Source organism: Oncorhynchus clarkii, chromosome 31 (genome assembly GCF_045791955.1).
Source record: "Oncorhynchus clarkii lewisi isolate Uvic-CL-2024 chromosome 31, UVic_Ocla_1.0, whole genome shotgun sequence".
In the NCBI taxonomy this organism is placed as follows: Eukaryota; Metazoa; Chordata; class Actinopteri; order Salmoniformes; family Salmonidae; genus Oncorhynchus; species Oncorhynchus clarkii.
This window is the reverse complement of record NC_092177.1, coordinates 16,819,880-16,845,041: the sequence shown is the minus strand read 5'-3', so window position 1 is coordinate 16,845,041 and position 25,162 is coordinate 16,819,880. Positions and strand designations below refer to the sequence as shown.

General features: G+C 43.1%; 1 protein-coding gene across 7 annotated transcripts in view; it reads left to right on the top strand.

Moving 5' to 3' along the window:
• The window catches only part of LOC139391197 (muscleblind-like splicing regulator 3), an 87,989-nt gene that overhangs the window by 38,439 nt on the left and 24,388 nt on the right, over positions 1-25,162 (top strand). For all 7 annotated transcript variants that reach the window (XM_071138806.1, XM_071138807.1, XM_071138808.1 and 4 more), the window contains 3 exons: positions 20,972-21,157; positions 24,085-24,297; positions 24,439-24,672. In XM_071138806.1, the coding sequence (XP_070994907.1) occupies positions 20,972-21,157; positions 24,085-24,297; positions 24,439-24,672 (633 nt within the window). The remainder of the gene's footprint in view (positions 1-20,971; positions 21,158-24,084; positions 24,298-24,438; positions 24,673-25,162) is intronic.

The following is a 25,162-nucleotide window of genomic DNA, read 5'->3' as shown; positions in this document are numbered from 1 at the left end:
TGAATGCCCATCTCTCCCTTCCTCCCTCCCCCTCTATCTCCCTCCCTTCCCCTTCTCTCTCTCTCTCTCTCTCTCCCTCCCTCTCTGTGCAGCACAGATGGTACTGTACAAGGAGGGACTTCCTCCCTGTTTTTTAGTGTGTTGCCATGGCTACCTTAGAGGAGGATTTTTCTGACCCAATATATTTTACTTGACATTACTTTTCATTTCTTTCTCCTCATGTTTTCCCTCTCATCCTGTCTTTCTGTTCCTCCTCTCATCCTGTCTTTATGTTCCCCCTCTCATCCTGTCTTTCTGTTCCTCCTCTCTTCCTGTCTTTCTGTTTCTCCTCTCATCCTATCTTTCTGTTCCTCCTCTCATCCTGTCTTTCTGTTTCTCCTCTCATCCTGTCTTTCTGTTCCTCCTCTCTTCCTGTCTTTCTGTTCCTCCTCTCATCCTGTCTTTCTGTTTCTCCTCTCATCCTGTCTTTCTGTTCCTCCTCTCCTCCTGTCTTTCTGTTCCTCCTCTCATCCTGTCTTTCTGTTCCTCCTCTCATCCTGTCTTTCTGTTTCTCCTCTCCTCCTGTCTTTCTGTTTCTCCTCTCCTCCTGTCTTTCTGTTTCTCCTCTCTTCCTGTCTTTCTGTTTCTCCTCTCCTCCTGTCTTTCTGTTTCTCCTCTCTTCCTGTCTTTCTGTTCCCCCTCTCCTCCTGTCTTTCTGTTTCTCCTCTCCTCCTGTCTTTCTGTTTCCCCCTCTCCTCCTGTCTTTCTGTTTCTCCTCTCCTCTTGTCTTTCTGTTTCTCCTCTCCTCCTGTCTTTCTGTTTCTCCTCTCTTCCTGTCTTTCTGTTTCTCCTCTCCTCCTGTCTTTCTGTTTCTCCTCTCCTCCTGTATTTCTGTTTCTCCTCTCCTCCTGTCTTTCTGTTTCTCCTCTCCTCCTGTCTTTCTGTTTCTCCTCTCCTCCTGTCTTTCTGCTTCTCTTCTCCTCCTGTCTTTCTGTTTCTCCTCTCCTCCTGTCTTTATGTTCCCCCTCTCCTCCTGTCTTTCTGTTTTCTCCTCTCCTCCTGTCTTTCTGTTCCTCCTCTCCTCCTGTCTTTCTGTTTCTCCTCTCTCCTGTCTTTCTGTTCCTCCTCTCCTCCTGTCTTTCTGTTTCTCCTCTCCTCCTGTCTTTCTGTTTCTCCTCTCCTCCTGTCTTTCTGTTTTCTCCTCTCTCCTCCTGTCTTTCTGTTTCTCCTCTCCTCCTGTCTTTCTGTTTCTCCTCTCTTTCTCCTGTCTTTCTGTTTCTCCTCTCCTCCTGTCTTTCTGTTTCTCCTCTCCTCCTGTCTTTCTGTTTCCCCCTCTCCTCCTGTCTTTCTGTTTCTCCTCTCCTCCTGTCTTTCTGTTTCCCCCTCTCCTCCTGTCTTTCTGTTTCTCCTCTCCTCCTGTCTTTCTGTTTCTCCTCTCCTCCTGTCTTTCTGTTTCTCCTCTCCTCCTGTCTTTCTGTTTCTCCTCTCCTCCTGTCTTTCTGTTTCTCCTCTCCCCCTGTCTTTCTGTTTCCCCCTCTCCTCCTGTCTTTCTGTTTCGCCTCTCTTCCTGTCTTTCTGTTTCTCCTCTCCTCCTGTCTTTCTGTTTCTCCTCTCCTCCTGTCTTTCTGTTTCTCCTCTCCACCTGTCTTTCTGTTTCTTCTCTCCTCCTGTCTTTCTGTTTCTCCTCTCCTCCTGTCTTTCTGTTTCCCCCTCTCCTCCTGTCTTTCTGTTTCTCCTCTCCTCCTGTCTTTCTGTTCCCCCTCTCCTCCTGTCTTTCTGTTTCTCCTCTCCTCCTGTCTTTCTGTTTCCCCCTCTCCTCCTGTCTTTCTGTTTCTCCTCTCCTCCTGTCTTTCTGTTCCCCCTCTCCTTCTGTCTTTCTGTTTCTCCTCTCCTCCTGTCTTTCTGTTTCCCCCTCTCCTCCTGTCTTTCTGTTTCTCCTCTCTTCCTGTCTTTCTGTTTCTCCTCTCCTCCTGTCTTTCTGTTTCTCCTCTCCTCCTGTCTTTCTGTTTCTCCTCTCTTCCTGTCTTTCTGTTTCCCCTCTCCTCCTGTCTTTCTGTTTCTCCTCTCCTCCTGTCTTTCTGTTTCTCCTCTCCTCCTGTCTTTCTGTTTCTCCTCTCCTCCTGTCTTTCTGTTTCCCCCTCTCCTCCTGTCTTTCTGTTTCTCCTCTCCTCCTGTCTTTCTGTTTCCCCCTATCCTCCTGTCTTTCTGTTTCCCCTCTCCTCCTGTTTTTCTGTTTCTCCTCTCTCTCTCTTTTTACTTATTCCGCAAGATCAGAAATGTAAGCAGCTCAGATCTGCACTGTGTGTTGTACTGTACAGTAGGTAGAGCTGGGATCATTAGAGAGATGAGAGGATCCATTAATAGGTCAGATAGGGGTGGGCTTTTCTATCACCTCATAGTTTAGGTTAGTTAGTTTGCCAACCTGATAATGTTATGATAATAAAACATGTATTTTACCTTTATTTTACCAGGTAAGACCCATTGAGGTATAAAAAAATAATTACAGAAAAATACTAAATACACACAAAAGACAAAGTGTCACAAGTTACAGATACAATTGAAGATTAGAAACAACTGCAGTTATCACACAGTGTTGCTGATCAGAGTCTTAAAAACAGGCAAGGACACTAACTCCCTTAACTTGAATATAATTTGAAGCATGTTCCGGGATGGAAGGGCATTATGGGAAAAAATATTATTTCCCCATCTCAGTTCTAGCCTTAGGAACAGACAAGGACAACAGCGACGGTGAACGAAGACTATATTGAGTGACTGATCTGGTCAGTAAGGAACAGAGATATAAAGGGAGCTGTCCATCAATGCTTTGGACACAAAAGTGTATCAGTGCTTTTGCCCCCTGGTGGAGGGAGAGGTCCATTGCACCATAGCATACATCTGTATGTACACCAAGGGGCTAAAGCACTGATACACTTTGGTGTTCAAACTCACAGTGATGGGTGAGTGATCTAGCATTGGTAATACATCTTAAAGCACCATGATACACTGTGTCCAGAGTTTAAGGTCCTTGCTGAGGCCTGCATATAGACAATATCACCATAATCCAGCACTGATTCAAAAAAAGTGCTTTGAACAAGATATTTTCTGACTAACATTGAAAAGCAAGATTTGTGCCTGAAATAGAAACCCAATTCCAACTTCGGTTTCTTGGTCAAGTTTATTTTTTAAATGTTTTATTTAACACATCATGGTAGCAACACAACATAACAACAACATGGTAGCAACACAACATGGTAGCAGCACAGAACATGGTACAAACATTATTGGGCACAGACAACAGCAAAAAGGGCAAGAAGGTAGAGACAACAATACATCACACAAAGCAGCTGCCACAACTGTCAGCAAGAGTGTCCATGATTGAGTCTTTGAATGAAGAGATAAAACTGTCCAGTTTGAGTGTTTGTTGCAGCTCGTTCCAGTCGCTAGCTGCCGCAAACTGAAAAGAGGAGCGACCCAGGGATGTGTGTGCTTTGGGGACCTTTAACAGAATGTGACTGGCAGAACGGGTGTATGTGGAGGATGAGGGCTGCAGTAGGTATCTCAGATAGGGGGGAGTGAGGCCTAAGAGGGTTTTATAAATAAGCATCAACCAGTGGGTCTTGCGATGGGTATACAGAGATGACCAGTTTATAGAAGAGTATAGAGTGCAGTGAAGTGTCCAATAAGGAACATTGGTGGCAAATCTAATGGCCGAATGGTAAAGAACATCTAGCCGCTCGAGAGCACCCTTACCTGCCAATCGATAAATTATGTCTCCGTATTCTAGCATGGGTAGGATGGTCATCTGAATCAGGGTTAGTTTGGCAGCTGGGGTGAAAGAGGAATGATTATGATAGAGGAAACCAAGTCTAGATTTAACTTTAGCCTGCAGATTTGATATGTGCTAAGAGGACAGTCTACCGTCTAACCGTACTCCCAAGTACTTGTATGAGGTGACTACCTCAAGCGCTAAACCCTCAGAGGTAGTAATCACACCGGTGGGGAGAGGGGCATTCTTGCTACCAAACCACATGACCTTTGTTTTAGAGTTGTTCAGAACAAGGTTAAGGACAGAGAAAGCTTGTTGGATACTAAGAAAGCTTTATTGTAGAGCATTTAACACAAAATCCGGGGAGGGGCCAGCTGAGTATAAGACTGTATCATCTTCATATAAATTGATGAGAGCGCTTCCTACTGCTTGTGCTATGTTGTTGATGTAAATTGAGAAGAGCGTGGGGCCTAGGGTTGAGCCTTGGGGTACTCCCTTGGTGACAGGCAGTGGCTGAGACAGCAGATGTTTTGACTTTATACTCTGCACTTTTTGAGAGAGGTAGTTAGGAAACCAGGCCAAAGACCCCGCAGAGACAGCAATACTCCTTATCCGGCCCACAAGAATGGAATGGTCTACCGTATCAAAAGCTTTGGCCAAGGCCTCCCGGGTGGCGCAGTGGTTAAGGGCGCTGTACTGCAGCGCCAGCTGTGCCATCAGAGTCCTGGGTTCGCGCCCAGGCTCTGTCGTAACCGGCCGCGACCGGGAGGTCCGTGGGGCGACGCACAATTGGCCTAGCGTCGCCCGGGTTAGGGAGGGCTTGGTCGGTAGGGGTGTCCTTGTCTCATCGCGCACCAGCGACTCCTGTGGCGGGCTGGGCGCAGTGTACGCTAGCCAAGGTGGCCAGGTGCACGGTGTTTCCTCCGGCGCATTGGTGCGGCTGGCTTCCGGGTTGGATGTGCGCTGTGTTAAAGAAGCAGCGGCTTGGTTGGTTGTGTATCGGAGGACGCATGACTTTCAACCTTCGTCTCTCCCGAGCCCGTACGGGAGTTGTAGCGATGAGACAAGATAGTAGCTACTACAACAATTGGATACTACGAAATTGGGGAGAAAAAAAGGGGGTAAAATTAAAAAAAAAAAAAAAAAGCTTTGGCCAAGTAAATAAAAACAGCAGCACAACATTTCTTAGAATCAAGGGTAATGGTGACATCATTGAGGACCTTAAGGTTGCAGTGACACATCCATAACCTAAGTGGAAACCAGATTGCAAACCGAAGAGAATACTATAGATATCAAGAAAGCCAGTGAGTTGATTATTGACAAGTTTTTCCAACACTTTTGATAAACAGGGCAAAATAGAAATATGCCTATAACAGTTAGGATCAGCTTGGTCTCGCCCTTTAAATAAAGGATGCCCAGTGGCTGCCTTCCAAGCAATGGGAACCTCTCTAGAGAGGAGAGACAGGCTTGGCGATGATAGGGGCAGCAACCTTAAAGAAGAAAGCGTCTAAACCATCTGGCCCAGATGTTTTTGTTGGGGTCAAGTTTAAGGAGCTCCTTAAGCACCTCGGACTCAGTGACCGCCTGCAGGGAGAAACTTTGTAGCGTGGCAGGGGAAAAAGAGGGAGCAGCATCAGGGATAGTCGCATTAGAAAGGGTGGGAGATGAGGAAATGTTGGACTGGCAAGGAAGCATGGCTGAGTCAAATAGGAATCCTGACTTAATGAAGTGGTGATTAAAGAGCTCAGCCATGTCCTTCTTGTCAGTAACAACCACATATTCAACATTAAGGGACATGGGCAGCTGTGAGGAGGATGGTTTATTCTTCAGAACTGTTTAAAGCTGCTGTTTAAAACCATATTCCAGAACTTCTTGGGGTTAGACCCACAGAGAGAGAACTGTTCCTTAAAGTAACTAACTTTGGCCTTCCGGATAGCCCGAATGCACTTATTTCTCATTTGCCTAAATGAGAGCCAGTCAGCCTGAGTATCAATGTGCTGTTTAAAATTGAGCTTTTCATCTAACCAAATCCCAAGATACTTATAGGAGTTGACCCTATCAATTTGCTGGCCTTTTATTGTTAAAATCTGCAAGTGACTCCATCTTTATGCGCTAGAATAAATACTTGTGTCATCAGCATACAGATGGAGATTTGCAGTCAGAGGTCTTCCCTATATCATGTATGTGCAGTGTAAAAAGGATCAGACCTAAAATTGAGCCCCGGCGAACTCTTTTGTAACCCACGAAAATCTGATTTAATTACCCTCCTGTGCTACACACTGTGTTCTGTCAGAAAGGTAGTTCTGGCACCAATCCAATGCATCAACGCTTAAACCAACCTTTTTTCATCTATGCAACAGCAGGGCATAGTCAACAGTGTCCAAGGCCTTCGATACGTCCATAATGAGCTCTCATTACTGACATCCCTGAAAAAGCTTGCCCTCTCTAGGTGATATATATAATGTTCTGTGAACAACCCCCTGGGTGGTGATATATATAATGTTCTGTGAACAACCCACTGGGTGGTGATATATATAATGCTTTGTGAACAACCCCCTGGGTGGTGATATATATAATGTTCTGTGAACAACCCCCTGGGTGGTGATATATATAATGTTCTGTGAACAACCCACTGGGTGGTGATATATATAATGCTTTGTGAACAACCCCCTGGGTGGTGATATATATAATGTTCTGTGAACAACCCCCTGGGTGGTGATATATATATAATGCTCTGTGAACAACCCCCTGGGTGGTGATATATATATATAATGCTCTGTGAACAACCCCCTGGGTGGTGAAATATATATCATGCTCTGTGAACAACCCCCTGGGTGGTGAAATATATATCATGCTCTGTGAACAACCCCCTCGGTGGTGAAATATATATAATGCTCTTTGAACAACCCCCTGGGTGGTGATATATATAATGTTCTGTGAACAACCCCCTGGGTGGTGATATATATATAATGCTCTGTGAACAACCCCCTGGGTGGTGATATATATAATGTTCTGTGAACAACCCCCTGGGTGGTGATATATATAATGTTCTGTGAACAACCCCCTGGGTGGTGATATATATAATGTTCTGGGAACAACCCCCTGGGTGGTGAAATATATAATGCTCTGTGAACAACCCCCTGGGTGGTGATATATATAATGCTCTGTGAACAAACCCCTGGGTGGTGAAGTATATAATGCTCTGTGAACAACCCCCTGGGTGGTGATATATAGAATGATCTGTGAACAACCCCCTGGGTGGTGATATATATAATGATCTGTGAACAACCCCCTTGGTGGTGATATATATAATGATCTGTGAACAACCCCCTGGGTGGTGATATATATAATGCTCTGTGAACAAACCCCTGGGTGGTGAAGTATATAATGCTCTGTGAACAACCCCCTGGGTGGTGATATATAGAATGATCTGTGAACAACCCCCTTGGTGGTGATATATATAATGCTCTGTGAACAAAACCCTGGGTCGTGATATATAATGCTCTGTGAACAACCCCATGGGTGGTGATATACAGTGCATTCAGAAAGTATTCAGACCCCTTGACGTTTTCAACATTTTGTTACGTTACAGCCTTATCCAAGAATTGATTTAATAAAACAAATGCCTCATCAATCTACACACAAAACCCCATAATGAAAAACCAAAAGCAGGTTAAAATAAAATAAATACCTTATTTACTTAAGAATTCAGACCCTTTGCTATGAGACTCGAAATTAAGCTCTGGTGCATCCTGTTTCCATTGATCATCCTTGAGATGCTTAACCAACTTGATTGGAGTCCACTTGTGGTAAATTTAATTGTTTGGACATGATTTGGAAAGTCACACACCTGTCTATATAAGGTCCCACATTTGACAGTGCATGTCAGAGCAAAAATTAAACCGAATCAATGTCCGTAGAGCTCCGTGACAGCATTGTGTCGAGGCACAGATCTGGGGAAGGGTACCAAGACATTTCTGTAGCATTGAAGGTCCCCAAGAACCCAGTGGCCTCCATCATTCTTAAATGGAAGAAGTTTGGAACCACCAAGACTCTTCCTAGAGCTGGCTGGCCAGCCAAACTGACCAATCAGGGGAGAAGGTCCTTGGTCTGGGAGGTGACCAAGAACCCAATAGTCACTCTGACAAAGCTCTAGAGTTCCTCTGTGGAGATGGGATAAACTTCCAGAAGGACTAACATCTCTGTAGCATTCCACCAAGCAGGCCTTTATGCTAGAGTGGCATGACAGCCAAAAGACACATAAAGACTCTCAGACCATGAGAAACAAGATTCTCTGGTCTGATGAAACCAAGATTTAACTCTTTGGCCTGAATGCCAACGTCTGGAGGAAACCTGGCACCATCCCTACAGTGAAGCATGGTGGTGGCAGTATCATGCTGTGGGGATGTTTTTCAGTGGCAGGGACTGGGAGACTAGTCAGGATTGAGGGAAAGATGAACAGAGCAAAGTACAGAGAGATCCTTGATAAAAAAACTGCTCCAATCGAACATCACTGGAGAGACCTAAAAAAAAGCTGTGCAGCGACACTCCCCATCCAACCTGACAGAGCTTGAGAGGATCTGCACAGAAGAATGTGAGAAACTCCCCAATTACAGGTGTGCCAAGCTTGTAGGGTCATACCCAAGAAGACTAGAGGCTGTAATCGCTGCCAAATGAGCTTCAACAAAGTACTGAGTAAAGGGTCTGATACTTCGGGGTATTGTGTGTATATTGATGAGGGGGAAAAAACGATTTAATACATTTTAGAATAAGGCTGTAACGTAACTAAATTTGAAAAAAGTCAAGGGGTCTGAATACTTTCCCAATGCGCTGTATATAATGCTCTGTAAAAGAAAAACACCTGGGTGGTGATATAGGAGACAGTGTGACTCTCCTCTTCCTACCCTTCAAGCTGCGTCCTACCAGTCCAGAGCTCACACACACCAGCACTTCCTGTTCAGATGTCCTCTCAGTGTCCTCATCACAGCGCGACTCCATCCATCACCATTACTGTCTCCCCTCTGTGACATCACTACCTCGCTAGTCCCAATCCCTGCTGGCTGCCTCCCTACTGGCCTCCTGGCAGGGAGGGCATGAGGCGGAGGAGGGCTGGTGGAAGGCAGGGGTGGGGGAGAGGGGGGGGGGGGGGGGGTTGATTATGACTGGAGCCTGTTTAGGGGTTTAACAGCTCATCTGCAAGGAGGGAGGGAGGGAGGGACAGCTGCTGCCAGCCCAGGAGTTTAATGGGGACTGCAGTTTCCTTCCTTCCTCTTGAGTCTCTGCTTTCACCTGCAGTGTTCCTGCACCAACCACCCTCCTCCTCGTCCCATCCTCCCCTCCTCTTCTCCCCCCATCCTCTACTCCTCCCGCCATTCTCCACCATTCCCCCTCTTTCCATCCTCTACTCCTCCCCCCTCCTCCTCCCATCCTCTACTCCCCCCTCCTCCTCCCATCCTCTACACCTCCCCCCTCCTCCTCCCCTCCTCTTCTCCCCCCATCCTCTACTCCTCCCCCCATCCTCCACCATTCCCCCTCTTTCCATCCTCTACACCTGCCCCCTCCTCCTCCCCTCCTCTTCTCCTCCCATCCTCTTCTCCTCCCATCCTCTACTCCTCTCCCCTCCTCCTCCCCTCCTCTTCTCCTCCCATCCTCTACTCCTCCCCCCTCCTCCACCAACACCCCATGAAGTGTTATTAGATTGGAGGGAGAGGGTACAGCAGAGGACATTTACAATACATTGAATTACATTTAACAACAAGATACATGGATAATGTTATATATAGGCTTGTTGTAAAGAGGCCAGAAATTAGAGTTTAAGTATTTTAAAGGGGCAATCTACAGTTGCTTTATCCCTTTTGGACAGCTGAATTCATGAAATGAACACATTGATTCTTGAAGATTATAACTTAGAAATGCCCCATGATCTTAGTTCAACTGTCGTACCCCATTAAAACCCAAAATATAAGCTTGTTTCACTCCAATGTTTTGTAATTAAAGAAGTAAATGTAAACTAACATTATATAGCCTTCAAACATGGTTAAAACTATCATTTAGAAGTTATGGATGTCAGTCCTTGCATCCATAGCTTTGTCTATGAATGTGAGAGTGGTTACATTTCTCCAGCCCCATCCTTCATCTTTTTACAGAAACGAGTGGGGAGCATGCTTGTTTCACTTGACACTTTAAGAAGGACTTATGAAATGATTGCCCTCACAAACAACATAGCAGGTTATCTATTTTCTATTTTAGAATGTGTAAAAGCATATTTTCAGAGAAGTGCTTAAAGAACAGCCTGTTAAGACTAATGATTGTCTATGTATTTAGGCTATAGGCTTACAGAAAATGAGTGTGACATTGGGCTCCCGACTGGCGCAGTGGTCTAAGACACTGCTTCTCAGTGCTAGAGGTGTCACTACAGACACCCTGGTTTGAATCCAGGCTCTATCACAACCGGCTGAGATTGGGAATCCCATAGGGCGGCACACAATTGGCCCAGCATCGTCCTGGTTTGGCCGGGGTAGGCTGTCATTGTAAATAATGATTTGTTCTTCACTGACTTGCCTAATAAAATAAATAAGCAATGTAGTGGAACCTACATTTTGAATGTTGAGCCAGCATCTGGGTGGCAGGTAGTCTATCAGTTAGAGTGTTGAGCCACTAACCCAAAGGTCGCTGGTTTGAATACCTGAGCCGACAAGGTGACAAATCGGTTGATGTGCCCTTGAGAAAGGCACTTAAGCCTAATTTGCTCCAGGGGTGCTGTACTACAATGGCTGACCCTGTAAAACAACACATTTCACTGCATCTCTCCAAGTCTCATTTTTGATTGATTTATTTTATTTCACCTTTATTTAACCAGGTAGGCTAGTTGAGAACACCTTTATTTAACCAGGTAGGCTAGTTGAGAACATGTTCTCATTTGCAACTGCGACCTGGCCAAGATAAAGCGTAGCAATTCGACACATACAACAACACAGAGTTACACATGGAGTAAAACAAACATACAGTCAATAATACAGTAGAACAAAATAAAACAAAAAGTCTATATACAGTGAGTGCAAATGAGGTAAGTTAAGGAAATAAATAGGCCATGGTGGCGAAGTAATTACAATATAGCAAATAAACACTGGAATGGTCGATCGGCAGAAGATTAATGTGCAGGTAGAGATACTGGGGTGCAAAGGAGCTAAATAAATACCAGTATGGGGATGAGGTAGGTAGATAGATGGGCTGTTTACAGATAGGCTAAGTACAGGTACAGTGATCTGTAAACTGCTCTGACAGCTGGTGCTTAAAGCTAGTGAGGGAGATGTGAGTCTCCAGTTTCAGAGATTTCTGCAATTCGTTCTAGTCATGGGCAGCAGAGAACTGGAAGGAAAGACGACCAAAGGAAGAATTAGCTTTGGGGGTGACCAGGGAGATATATCTGCTGGAGCGTGTGCTACGAGTGGGTGCTGCTATGGTGACCAGTGAGCTGAGATAAGGCGGGGCTTTCCCTTTAATAAGGTAACATAGTGGCTTTGCTGGTCTCTGCTCTCCTTCTCTACTACACAACATGGTGTGGGTGTGCATGCATGTCTCCCTCCCTCAATTAGTCACATGGTTTGAGATGTTTGTCCTTTGAAAAGCTGCTTACTTGGTAGACTGAAAACATACCAGATGTTGGATCTTAATTTGACCTATTTTTGTCACAGGAGGAAAATAATCCTGCAGCAGGAGGATTTTAATAGCTGAATAAATATTTAGAATCGCCACCAAGGGGCAGCTGGAAGCAGTGTTTGTATGCAATGCAGTACCATACCTACATTGTAACTCATGTAGGTTACGTGCAGGCTACAGCAAGTCTTGTGTTAATTTTTATGTGGATTATAATAAATGTACATATTTATAGGGGGTAGATGTACAGTACCAGCCAAGTTTGGACATACTCATTCCAGGGGTTTTCTTTATTTTTCTATTTTCTACATTGTAGAATAATAGTGAAGACATTAAAACTATGTAATAACATTTGTGGGACTCATGTAGTAACCAAAAAAGTGTTCAACAAATCAAAATGTATTTTAAATTTTAGATTCTTCAAAGTATCCCCCCTTTGCATTGATGACAGCTTTGCACACTCTTGGCATGTTTTTCCAGACTGAAAATGTTTTATTGCTTCACAAAGTTCCTCTTCTGTAAATTGGCCTTCACACTGTTCTTTCTGTAAATGTGTTAATTTTACATTATTATTATTATTATTATTATTATTATTATTACTATTAGGAAATCAATACTCACATTTAACACCATTCAGTGGACATAGAGGAGACTGAAAAGAAAACATGCTTCAAATATTTTCCTTCCTCTTTCAAAATAACATTTGGTCAATCAAAATAACTCCATCATTTGTGACGAGTTTCTGTAAATTCTTTTTTTGGTAGAATTTCTGTGTTGAAGATTCAAGATTCCATCCAATTCGCTGTATTTTTGTAATACATTACACTTGATCGTTCTTGAATAAGTACCTCCACTTCTTTTAGTTTTTAATTAATTCTGTAAGAGTCATATGGAGGCCAATTAGATGGTGGTCCGATCGCATTCAGTCTCCTATTAATACTTTTTAAAACTTTTGATGCCAGCAAGAATGAGACTAGGAGGTAATCAAGACGGCTAGCTTGATGAAGCCTCCTCCATATACATCTCACTAGGTCAGGGTTTTTCAGCCTCCATATATCCAGTAGTTCTAATGTATCCATGATCTTTGTAATCTCCTTAAGTGCTTGAGGGTGATAGTTTGTAAAATGATTTCCTTTACGATCCACTGAGTTTCTTAAAACAGTATTATAATCTCCCACTGTAATAATAGATTATTTGGTTGCTTGTGAGCTCAATAGATTATTATATTTTTGAAAAAGTGTAGATCGCCAGATCTGTTTTTGGTCCAATAGTATATTTAAAATAATCCATCTTCCTTGTTGATCAGTTTGCACAATCACCCCTTTTGAGTTTCTTTGCCCGTGACAAAAAATATATTTCTCCCTCAGAGTCCTTTTTCCACCCAACCTCATCTAGATTTGTAGAATGAGTTTCCTGTAAGCAATTGATATTGCAATTATAACTTGCTATACTTATTTCCCCACTTACCATAATGATACCCATGTTTCAATTATAGTACTGCAACCAATGTTTGTAAACTTACCATTAAAAAGCACCATGATGATTAAGTGTCCGTATAGCTGTAGCTGTACCATAATATTTGCACTGTTGAGCATACTGTAGCTGCAACTTTGTAAACCTCCAATTGTCCTAATATTCCACCCACTAAAACCTCCCCCCGAATAACCAAATAACATGGTGTCACGTTCTGACCTTAGTTCCTTTGTTTTGTCTTTATTTTAGTGGGTCAGGGCGTGAGTTGGGGTGGGCAGTCTGTTTGTTTTTCTATGTTGGTTTCTGTGTTCGGCCTAGTATGGTTCTCAATCAGAGGCAGGTGTTGTTAGTTGTCCCTGATTGAGAATCATACTTGGGTAGCCTTTTTCCACATGTGTTTCGTGGGTGTTTATTTTCTGTCTGTGTATGTCGCCAGACAGGACTGTTTCGGTTTTCGTTCGTTCACTTGATTGTTTTTTTGTATTTCAGTGTTCAGTTTGATTCCTTAAATATTACATTATGAACACTTACCACCATTTACCTGCAAATTGGTCCTCCGGTCCTTCTTGCTACTCCTCCGAAGAGGAGGACGAGATCCTTTACACATGGAAAAAAGTAACAGAGTAACAATAATAGGTAATATAAATAATAACAATCTTATACATGCATGCTCATATTATAAAGTCCTAGCCAGGCTGTAAGCATGTCAGCCCAGCCTGCTCAGTTCATTGGATTCAATTGTTCATAAAAAAATAATTTAAAAAGAAGAGAAAACAACCTAAATATATCGTAAGACCAGTCCCTTTTTTTATGTCCATTACATTCAAGACATATTTCATATAGTCCTCATTATATCCTGTTGTATTCTGACAAAAAGGAAGAAGGAAAGAGGAACATAGATTCTAACGGCTTCAAGTAATAATGTGTCTTAGGCATCACATTATATCCTGTTGTATCGTGCCATGGCTGTGCCAGAGCCGACCGCAAGCCAAATCCAGGCACTATCTTATGGGAAGGCATACTCAAGTTCAACTGACAATCGTTTCCGACACAGCCACGGCAGCCAAGAACAGTACTGACAATCCAGAGCGAGTAAACCTGTAAAACGCACCCTCTCTCCACCCTTTGTCACAGTCATCCTCCTCTTCATCTGAAGAGGAGAGGCGAGAAGGATCAGAGGACCAAAATGCAGCGTGGTATGTGTTCATCTTGAATTTTAATAAAGAAAACACCGAACACTGCAACACAATACAAAAACAATAAACCAATGACGACCGTGAAGCTACAAATGAGACCTGTGCTGACACAAGCCACTAACATAGACAATCACCCACAAACAAACAGTGCAACCCAGGCTACCTAAGTATGATTCTCAATCAGAGACAACTAATGACACCTGCCTCTGATTGAGAACCATACTAGGCCGAAACATAGAAATCCCCAAATCATAGAAAATCAAACATAGACTGCCCACCCAACTCACGCCCTGACCATACTAAATAAATACAAAACAAAGGAAATAAAGGTCAGAACGTGACACCCTTATTCCAGGGTTGTTGCTCTATCTCCTTGGCTGTTTTACACCTAGGAATTAGGAACAAGAATATAAAATGCAGCATAAATAGCTTATATTGAAATATATAATATACTTTTCTCTCGCTTAGAGAAGTGCTTCCATAAGCCAATTACTGTATTAGTTCTACCGTTAACTTGAATCACTTTATCCCAGTGTTAACCAGCCTGCCACACACTAGAGACAACCACCCTGTTGACAATACCTAATCCATCCATTTGCCGGTGTGTATCGGATGAATAATCATAATTTACATTTTATATTGAGATTTATTTTTTAAATGTAAAAGGGTAATGCCAATTATTTTAGGATTGTATAGGCCTATTCCAATAGAAAACCTGGGCAGGTTTATAATTATATAATCCTTTATCCTATATAATACATCTATTCATATTTATTCAGTTTTATCTTTAAAGCTAATCATTCCGATTCATTCCGAACAAGGGCCACACTTATATAACAGCTTTTAAGTCATAATATACCCAACTTCTACAATTAGGACATATCATATTCAACAACAAAAAACTACCCTGGTATTTCTAATGCACAGTCTTCAAATGAAATACATGAATGAATCATAAAGAAAGAACAGGTCAGCCTTACACATCCTGCCTTCCCCTAAATCAAAACCTGACTTTACGTCCATATAGCCCAAAGTTCCATAATGCCTTAATAGAAAGAGGATCAGTTCATCATACCCATTCTGCATTACCATAAATACAACCTTATTTTAAGTCCACATAGTTCACGGTTCCATAATGCATGAATAAAAACAAAAATAAAGTTGTTCATGCAACAAACACATTTTTTAATTTTTTATCTATGAATCCATATTTGTACTGTATAATGCGGTGCAAATATGTCACCGGGACCACTTCAACAAGAGATAGCTACACTCACAGCCACGTTGTAATCTTCCAGTCCTTGAACATTTTATTATTTACACATCATTTATCGACCACTAGACAAGCATTCTGGTACTCTGCTCAGAGCCTTTTGAAAGGGGGGTACAGGGCACATCGTCTCTTCACTTTTTCATGAGGAAATTGTTCATTAATAGAGAATGGGGAGTTCTTCAAATCCCTACCCTGTTGTAACAAGGCAATTTTCATTTTGTAGTGGGTTAGCATAGCTACGATTGGACGGGGCCTTCCCTCTGTTCTTCCACCAAAACGGTGAGCTCTTTGAAAATCAATTGTTTCCACCTGTTCGTCCGCCATCTTGAGATTAGGTTTCATGAACACCTTGACTTTTTCCTCCGTTGACTGATAGTTTTTGTTTTCATCCTCCTCTATTCCCATTATAACAATATTATTTATCATACTTGTGCACTTTAGATCAAGTAATTTGGTTTTCATTATCATACCGTAGCCTCTCTGTCGTGTCTTTTAGGGAGTCCACGGTAGCTTTCAATATCTTATTTTCCGCTCGTTTTTTTTTCTTCCATCACATTATTACTGTAATCCATTCCTGTTTTTAAGGCCTCAACCTCCCCCAGTAGGCCTGGCAATAGAGACAGTTTTTTAAACTGCTTGCTCGTGCTTGTAAGCAATGCTCTCTCTTCTGGAGACCGTTATAAAAACGTCCCCCTCCAATGTTAAGTTTGGAATTTTAGACAACGACTTTGCTCCCGTTTCGCTAGCAGAAAGGTATTTTCTTGTTCGCTTCGATGTATCCGTTTGTTTTTCAAGCATATCATAATGCTGATCAATAAATAGTTCCAGATTCTCTAGATTATCCAGAATGTTTGTTTCGCAGTTATCATCTCATCCTCAATTTTTGTGATTAATTCATGGGACAAGCTGTGCCTACCACATCATCACCCTCTTACATAATTCATAGTTTTCTCTGTGCTTGCTAGAGCATTGTGAATTGCCATAGTGCAATGGTCTAAGCAGCACACTCCATGAGTGCTGGGAGATCTAGTGACCAGCATGAGCCCACATTTTTTAAATATTTGTTTTTATTTAACTAGGCAAGTCAGTTAAGAACAATTTCATATTTACAATGACGCCGGGCCAATTGTGCGCTGCCCTATCGGAGCCCATTAGACTTGGGAGCCCATTAGACCCACAAGTTAATCATTTTCAAGAAGTAAAAAGAATACACTGACCATTTACATATCAAAGACCACTGTCTTAGCTCAACTAAATCGTCTTTGGATAGGCTCAAATGCATAAACATCAAATCAAATTTGATTTGTCACATGCGCGAATACAACAGTGAAATGCTTACTTACAAGCCCTTAACCAACAATGCAGTTTCAAGAAAAAGTAAGTGTAAAGAATAGATAAGTAAGAAATCAAGAAAAAAAAAGGTTTTGTCGTGCCCTCTTCACGACTGTCTTGGTGTGCTTGGACCATGTTAGTTTATTGGTGTGGACACCAAGGCACTCAACCTGCTCCACTACAGTCCTGTCGATGAGAATGGGGGCGTGCTTGGTCCTCCTTTTCCTGTAGTCCACAATCATCTCCTTTGTCTGGATCACGTTGAGGGATAGGTTGTTGTCCTTGCACCACATGGTCAGGTCTCTGACCTCCTCCCATTGTCGGTGATCAGGCCTACCACTTTTGTGTCATCAGCAAACTTAATGATGGTGTTGGAGTTGTGCATGGCCGTGCAGTCATGAGTGAACAGGGAGTACAGACGGAGACTGAGCATGCACCCCTGAGAGGCCTCCGTGTTGAGGATCAGCGTTGCGGATGTGTTGTTACCTACCTTTACCACCTGGGGCCGCCCTTAAGGAGGTCCAGGATCCAGTTGCAGAGGGAGGTGTTTAGTCCCAGGTTCCTTGGCTTAGTGATGAGCTTTGAGGACACTATGGTGTTGGACACTGAGCTGTAGTCGGTGAATAGCATTCTCACATAGGTGTTCCTTTTGTCCAGGTGTGAAAGGGCAGTGTGGAGTGCAATAGAGATTGCATCATCTGTGGATCTGTTGGTGCGGTATGCAAATTGGAGTGGGTCTAGCGTTTCTGGGATAATGGTGTTGATGTGAGCCATGACCAGCCTTTCAAAGCATTTCATGTCTACAGACGTGAGTGCTACAGGTCGGTAGTCATTTAGGCAGGTTACCTTAGTGTTCTTGGGCACAGGGACTATGGTGGTCTGCTTGAAACATGTTGGTATTACAGACTCGGTCATAGACAGGTTGAAAATGTCAGTGAAGACACTTGCAGTTGGTCAGCACATGCTCAGAGTACACGTCCTGGTAATCCGTCTAGCCCTGCGGCCTTGTGAATGTTGACCTGTTTGAAGGTCTTAACTCACATCGGCTGGGGAGAGCGTGATCACACAGTTGTCCGGAATCAGCTGATGCTCTCATGCATGTTTCAGTGTTACTTGCCTCGAAGTGAACACAGAAGTTATTTAGCTCGTCTGGTAGGCTCGTGTCACTGGGCAGCTCTCGGCTGTGCTTCCCTTTGTAGTCTGTAATAGTTTGCAAGCCCTGCCACATCCGACAAGCTTCGGAGCCGGTGTAGTATGAATCGATCTTAACCTGTTGCGACGAGCAAACCCGGATCCGGGATCCTATTTATAGCCTCAAGCTCATTACCATAACGCAACGTTAACTATTCATGAAAATCGCGAATGAAATGAAATAAATATATTATCTCTCAAGCTTAGCCTTTTGTTAACAACACTGTCATCTCAGATTTTCAAAATATGCTTTTGAACCATAGCTAAACAAGCATTTGTGTAAGGGTATTGATAGCTAGCATACCATTAAGCCTAGCAATCAGCATGCAACATTTTCACAAAAACAAGAAAAGCATTCAAATAAAATGATTTACCTTTGAAGAACTTCAGATGTTTTCAATGAGGAGACTCTCAGTTAGATAGCAAATGTTCAGTTTTTCCAAAAAGATTATTTGTGTAGGAGAAATCGCTCTGTTTTGTTCTTCACGTTTGGCTGAGAAAAAAAAAAACGAAAATTCAGTCATAACAACGCAAACTTTTTTCAAAATTAACTCCGTAATATCGACAGAAACATGGCAAATGTTGTTTAGAATCAATCCTCAAGGTGTTTTTCACATATCTATTCGATGATAAGTCACTCCTGGCAGTTTGGTTTCTCCTCTGTTCAAAATGGAAAAATGCGCGCACCTGGAGATTGCGCAATAGTTTCGACGGAGGACACCTGGTAAATGTAGTCTCTTATGGTCAATTTTCCAATGATATGCCTACAAATACGTCACAATGCTGCAAACACCTTGGGGAAAGTGTAGGCTCTCTCCTTGCGCATTCACAGCCATATAAGGAGACATTGGTACACAGCGCCTCAAAAATCTGTCTCACTTCCTGTATGAAATTTCATCTTGGTTTCGCCTGTAGCATTAGTTCTGTGGCACTCACAGACAATATCTTTGCAGTTTTGGAAACGTCAGAGTGTTTTCTTTCCAAAGCTGTCAATTATATGCATAGTCGAGCATCTTTTCGTGACAAAATATCTTGTTTAAAACGGGAACGTTTTTCATCCAAAAATGAAATACTGCCCCCAGAATTTCATGAGGTTAATCCAGTATTGACGCTTTTCCTGTTTGATAGTTCGTCGGAGGGCATAGCAGGATTTCTTATAAGCTTAAGGATTAGAGTCCAACTATTTGAATGCAGCAGATCTACCGTTTAGCTCAGTGCGAATGTTGCCTGTAATCCATGGCTTCTGGTTAGGGTATGTACGTACAGTCACTGTGAGGACGGCGTCCTCGATGCACTTATTGATAAATCCATTGACTGATGTGGTGTACTCCTCAATGTCATCGGAAGAATCCCGGAACATATTCCAGTCTGTGCTACCAATGCAGTCCAGTAATTTTTTGACCTAGTCACTGGTGCTTCCTGCTTCAAATTTGGCTTGTAAGCAGGAATCAGGAGGATAGAATTATGGTCAGATTTGCCAAATGGAGGGCGAGGGAGAGCTTTGTATGCTTCTCTGTATGTGGAGTAAAGGTGGTCTAGATTTTTTTCCCCCTCTAGTTGCACATTTAACATGCTGGTAGAAATGAGGTAAGACTGATTTAAGTTTCCCTGCATTAAAGTCCCCGGCCACTAGGAGCGCCACCTCTGGATGAGCGTTTTCCTGTTTGCTTATGGCAGTATACAGCTCATTGAGCGCGGTTTTAGTGCCAGCATCGGTCTGTGGTGGTATGTAGACAATTACAAAAAATACAGTTGAAACTCTCTAGGTAGATAGTGTGGTCTACAGCTTATCATGAGATACTCTACATCAGGCGAGAAAAACCTTGAGACTTCCTTAGATATTGTGCCCCAGCTGTTGTTCACATATATACATAGGCCCCCGTCCCGTGTCTTACCAGAGGCTGCTGTTCTGTCCTGCCGATGGAGTGTATAACCCCACCAGCTGTATGTTCTTAATGTTGTCGCTCGGCCACAATGACATTAAGCCCTGATCTCAATGACTTGACTGCCTCTGCATGGAGAGAAAGACAACTGCTGATTTTCAGGAAATCACAACATTTCCTGGCTCAGCAGGAAAATTCTCTGTGATCAAGTTAAGATCCGACATCTGCACTGGGTATATGGCTATAAGGTCTGGCCTGATTTAGGACCAGGGTGAGATTGTAGCATGTGTTTTCTTTACCCTGGATCTGTTCCAAATTGTATGCATAGAGCTCTGGTCAAAAGTAGTGCACTACTTAGGGAATAGGGTGTCAATTAGGACACCCTATTCCCCTGAGTTTACCCTTTGTCAGCATGGTACCACGAACATAACTGTGCAAAGGTGAAAATAGTGAATCCTGGCAGACACACAACAGGCGCTATTTCAATAACACTTAATTTGTCAATAAAAATAGAAAATCCTTGAATACCTGGGTACATAGTGTAATTGTTACTAACATTTTAATTTGGTTCAGAGATAGTACTATGTCAATTAAGAGGTAGAATTAAACAGTAATTTCATTCCCTGCACTTTTTTCTCTCAATGTCCTCGATACTCCCAGTTGGGATATATTACAAAATAAAACACTCCAAAGTGAGTTCTATGTTGGTGTTAATTACCTTGCATGTACTGTCTCTTATGACTTACTGCCTATATCACTATCTACTGTGTGATATTCAGTGAGGGATTTTCTATCTCAAAATGGGCTTTACTGAATTTCTACTTTATCCCATGTTTGACCATTTACACCTCAAGTAATGCACTTCACTTCAAGGGTGAGTATCCCAAATGGCACCCTATTACTTATACTGTATACTGCAAGCCCTATGTGCCCTGGTCAGAAGTAGTACACTATATAGAGAATAGAGTGCATTTGGGATGTACCCCATGTGATAGAGCTTGAACAGCTTTTCCTCCTAAATGACATGGAGGTCTCCATCTTGTTGTCTTTATGGCTGTCCTGTCAGGGGAACCCCAGAGTGATTGATCCCCCAATCACATTACTCTCATCTTCATGTCACTCCGGTTCATCTCTCCTAAATCTAAATAGCTAAGAGATGCCGCAATTCATTAGCTACGATGCACCACAACTCAGCCGCTCTCTCTTCTCTCCCCCTCCCCAGGGACGCTGCACGCGTGACAACTGTAAGTACCTGCACCCCCCTCCCCACCTCAAGACCCAGCTGGAGATCAACGGGAGAAACAACCTGATCCAGCAGAAGACAGCAGCGGCCATGTTGGCCCAACAGATGCAGTTCATGCTGCCAGGAGCCCAGTTGCAGCCCATAGTGAATAGCCCACACTACACAGTGAGTACTTCATGTATAGTGCATAGTATGTAGCCCACACTACACAGTGAGTACTTCATGTATAGTCCATAGTATGTAGCCCACACTACACAGTGAGTACTTCATGTATAGTCCATAGTATGTAGCCCACACAACAAAGTGAGTACTTCATGTATAGTGCATAGTATGTAGCCCACACTACACAGTGAGTACTTCATGTATAGTCCATAGAATGTAGCCCACACTACACAGTGAGTACTTCATGTATAGTCCATAGTATGTAGCCCACACAACAAAGTGAGTACTTCATGTATAGTCCATAGTATGTAGCCCACACTACACAGTGAGTACTTCATGTATAGTCCATAGTATGTTGCCCACACTGCACAGTGAGTACTTCATGTATAGTCCATAGTATGTAGCCCACACAACAAAGTGAGTAATTCATGTATAGTCCATAGTATGTAGCCCACACTACACAGTGAGTACTTCATGTATAGTCCATAGTATGTTGCCCACACAACAAAGTGAGTACTTCATGTATAGTCCATAGTATGTAGCCCACACAACAAAGTGAGTACTTAATGTATAGTCCATAGAATGTAGCCCACACTACACAGTGAGTACTTCATGTATAGTCCATAGTATGTTGCCCACACTGCACAGTGAGTGCTTCATGTATAGTCCATAGTATGTAGCCCACACAACAAAGTGAGTAATTCATGTATAGTCCATAGTATGTAGCCCACACTACACAGTGAGTACTTCATGCATAGTCCATAGTATGTAGCCCACACTACACAGTGAGTACTTCATGTATAGTCCATAGTATGTAGCCCACACAACAAAGTGAGTACTTCATGTATAGTGCATAGTATGTAGCCCACACTACACAGTGAGTACTTCATGTATAGTCCATAGAATGTAGCCCACACTACACAGTGAGTACTTCATGTATAGTCCATAGTATGTTGCCCACACTGCAAAGTGAGTACTTCATGTATAGTCCATAGTATGTAGTCCACACTACACAGTGAGTACTTCATGTATAGTCCATAGTATGTAGCCCACACTGCACAGTGAGTACTTCATGTATAGTCCATACTATGTAGCCCACACTACACAGTGAGTACTTCATGTATAGTGCATAGTATGTAGCCTACACCAAACCATCCTCATTATTTAGTCAACACATTTGATTTACACAGTTATATTTCTCCATTTACAGTGCCTTGCGAAAGTATTCGGCCCCCTTGAACTTTGCGACCTTTTGCCACATTTCAGGCTTCAAACATAAAGATATAAAACTTTATTTTTTTGTGAAGAATCAACAACAAGTGGGACACAATCATGAAGTGGAACGACATTTATTGGATATTTAGAACTTTTTTAACAAATCAAAAACTGAAAAATTGGGCGTGCAAAATTATTCAGCCCCCTTAAGTTAATACTTTGTTGCGCCACCTTTTGCTGCGATTACAGCTGTAAGTCGCTTGGGGTATGTCTCTATCAGTTTTGCACATCGAGAGACTGACATTTTTTCCCATTCCTCCTTGCAAAACAGCTCGAGCTCAGTGAGGTTGGATGGAGAGCATTTGTGAACAGCAGTTTTCAGTTCTTTCCACAGATTCTCGATTGGATTCAGGTCTGGACTTTGACTTGGCCATTCTAACACCTGGATATGTTTATTTTTGAACCATTCCATTGTAGATTTTGCTTTATGTTTTGGATCATTGTCTTGTTGGAAGACAAAGCTCCGTCCCAGTCTCAGGTCTTTTGCAGACTCCATCAGGTTTTCTTCCAGAATGGTCCTGTATTTGGCTCCATCCATCTACCCATCAATTTTAACCATCTTCCCTGTCCCTGCTGAAGAAAAGCAGGCCCAAACCATGATGCTGCCACCACCATGTTTGACAGTGGGGATGGTGTGTTCAGGGTGATGTGCTGTGTTGCTTTTACGCCAAACATAACGTTTTGCATTGTTGCCAAAAAGTTCAATTTTGGTTTCATCTGACCAGAGCACCTTCTTCCACATGTTTGTTGTGTCTCCCAGGTGGCTTGTGGCAAACTTTAAATGACACTTTTTATGGATATCTTTAAGAAATTGCTTTCTTCTTGCCACTCTTCCATAAAGGCCAGATTTGTGCAATATACGACTGATTGTTGTCCTATGGACAGAGTCTCCCACCTCAGCTGTAGATCTCTGCAGTTCATCCAGAGTGATCATGGGCCTCTTGGCTGCATCTCTGATCAGTCTTCTCCTTGTATGAGCTGAAAGTTTAGAGGGACGGCCAGGTCTTGGTAGATTTGCAGTGGTCTGATACTCCTTCTATTTCAATATTATCGCTTGCACAGTGCTCCTTGGGATGTTTAAAGCTTGGGAAATCTTTTTGTATCCAAATCCGGCTTTAAACTTCTTCACAACAGTATCTCGGACCTGCCTGGTGTGTTCCTTGTTCTTCATGATGCTCTCTGCGCTTTTAACGGACCTTTGAGACTATCACAGTGCAGGTGCATTTTTACGGAGACTTGATTACACACAGGTGGATTGTATTTATCTTCATTAGTCATTTAGGTCAACATTGGATCATTCAGAGATCCTCACTGAACTTCTGGAGAGAGTTTGCTGCACTGAAAGTAAAGGGGCTGAATAATTTTGCACGCCCAATTTTTCAGTTTTTGATTTGTTAAAAAAGTTTGAAATATCCAATAAATGTTGTTCCACTTCATGATTGTGTCCCACTTGTTGTTGATTCTTCACAAAAAAATACAGTTTTATATCTTTATGTTTGAAGCCTGAAATGTGGCAAAAGGTCGCAAAGTTCAAGGGGGCCGAATACTTTCGCAAGGCACTGTATCTACAGTTTGAACCATGGCTGTTCACAGGCTGTTTCTCTGTCTGATCTCCCCTCATTTCCTCCCTCTCTCCACCTCTCCTTCTCTCTCAGACTACGTTCCCTATGACTCCCAGTATGTCGTCCCTGGCCACCAGTCCCAGTATGGCGTTCAGCCCGTATCTGAGCCACATGGGTCCAGGGATGGGCCTGATGCCTGAGCTGCTACACCAGGCCCCCCTGCTGGTCCCAGGGAGCCCCACCGGCCTCCAGGTCATGGGCAACAGCAGCTCCCAGCAGAAACACATGCGGACAGACAAGCTGGAGGTATGTGTTGTGTGTGTTTGTGTCTTTGCAGTAGCCCAGTCTGTAGCAGAGAAATAGAATGATAGAATATAATAGAATCATTCTTGTTCTGTAGTCCGAACTCCTTCTCTGACTGTGCCACCCCACCCTAACACCACCCAGGTATGTCGTGAGTTCCAGAGGGGTAACTGCACGCGGGGCGAGGGTGACTGCCGCTATGCCCACCCTATGGAGGCAGCCATGGTGGACGGCAGTGAAAACTCAGTCATCGTCTGTATGGACTACATCAAGGGCCGCTGCTCCAGGGACAAATGCAAGTACTTCCACCCCCCTGCCCACCTGCAGGCAAGGATTAAGGCCGCCCAGCACCAGGCCAGCCAAACCGCCAACGCCATGGTGAGTCATGGTAAACACTACTGATGGGTTAAATATTGATACAGTTGCATGTCGCAATATTATTTTGTTCAATATTATATCAATACTTTGAATTTAAGTGTTTTTTTGGGGGGGTTTGTATGTAGCGTAAGCTACTGCTAGTCGGCTGTACCTGAGCCAAAACTCAGGTACAGAACTACTCAGGTACAAAACTATTTTTTGTCCTATATCTTGTTCTCCATCTTATTTTTAAATAGGCAGCGCTAGCTAAAGGCAAGCAATACTGAAGCATGCATGAGAGCACCAGCTGTTCCGGACGACTATGTGATAATGCCCTCAGTAGCCGATGTGAGGAAGACCTTCAAACAGGTTAACATTCACAACGCCGCTAGGCCAGAAGGATTACCAGGGCGTGTACTCAAAGCATGCGCGCACACACTGGCAAGTGTCTTCACTGACATTTTCAACCTCTCCCTGACTGTGTCTGTAATACTTACATAGTCCCTGTGCC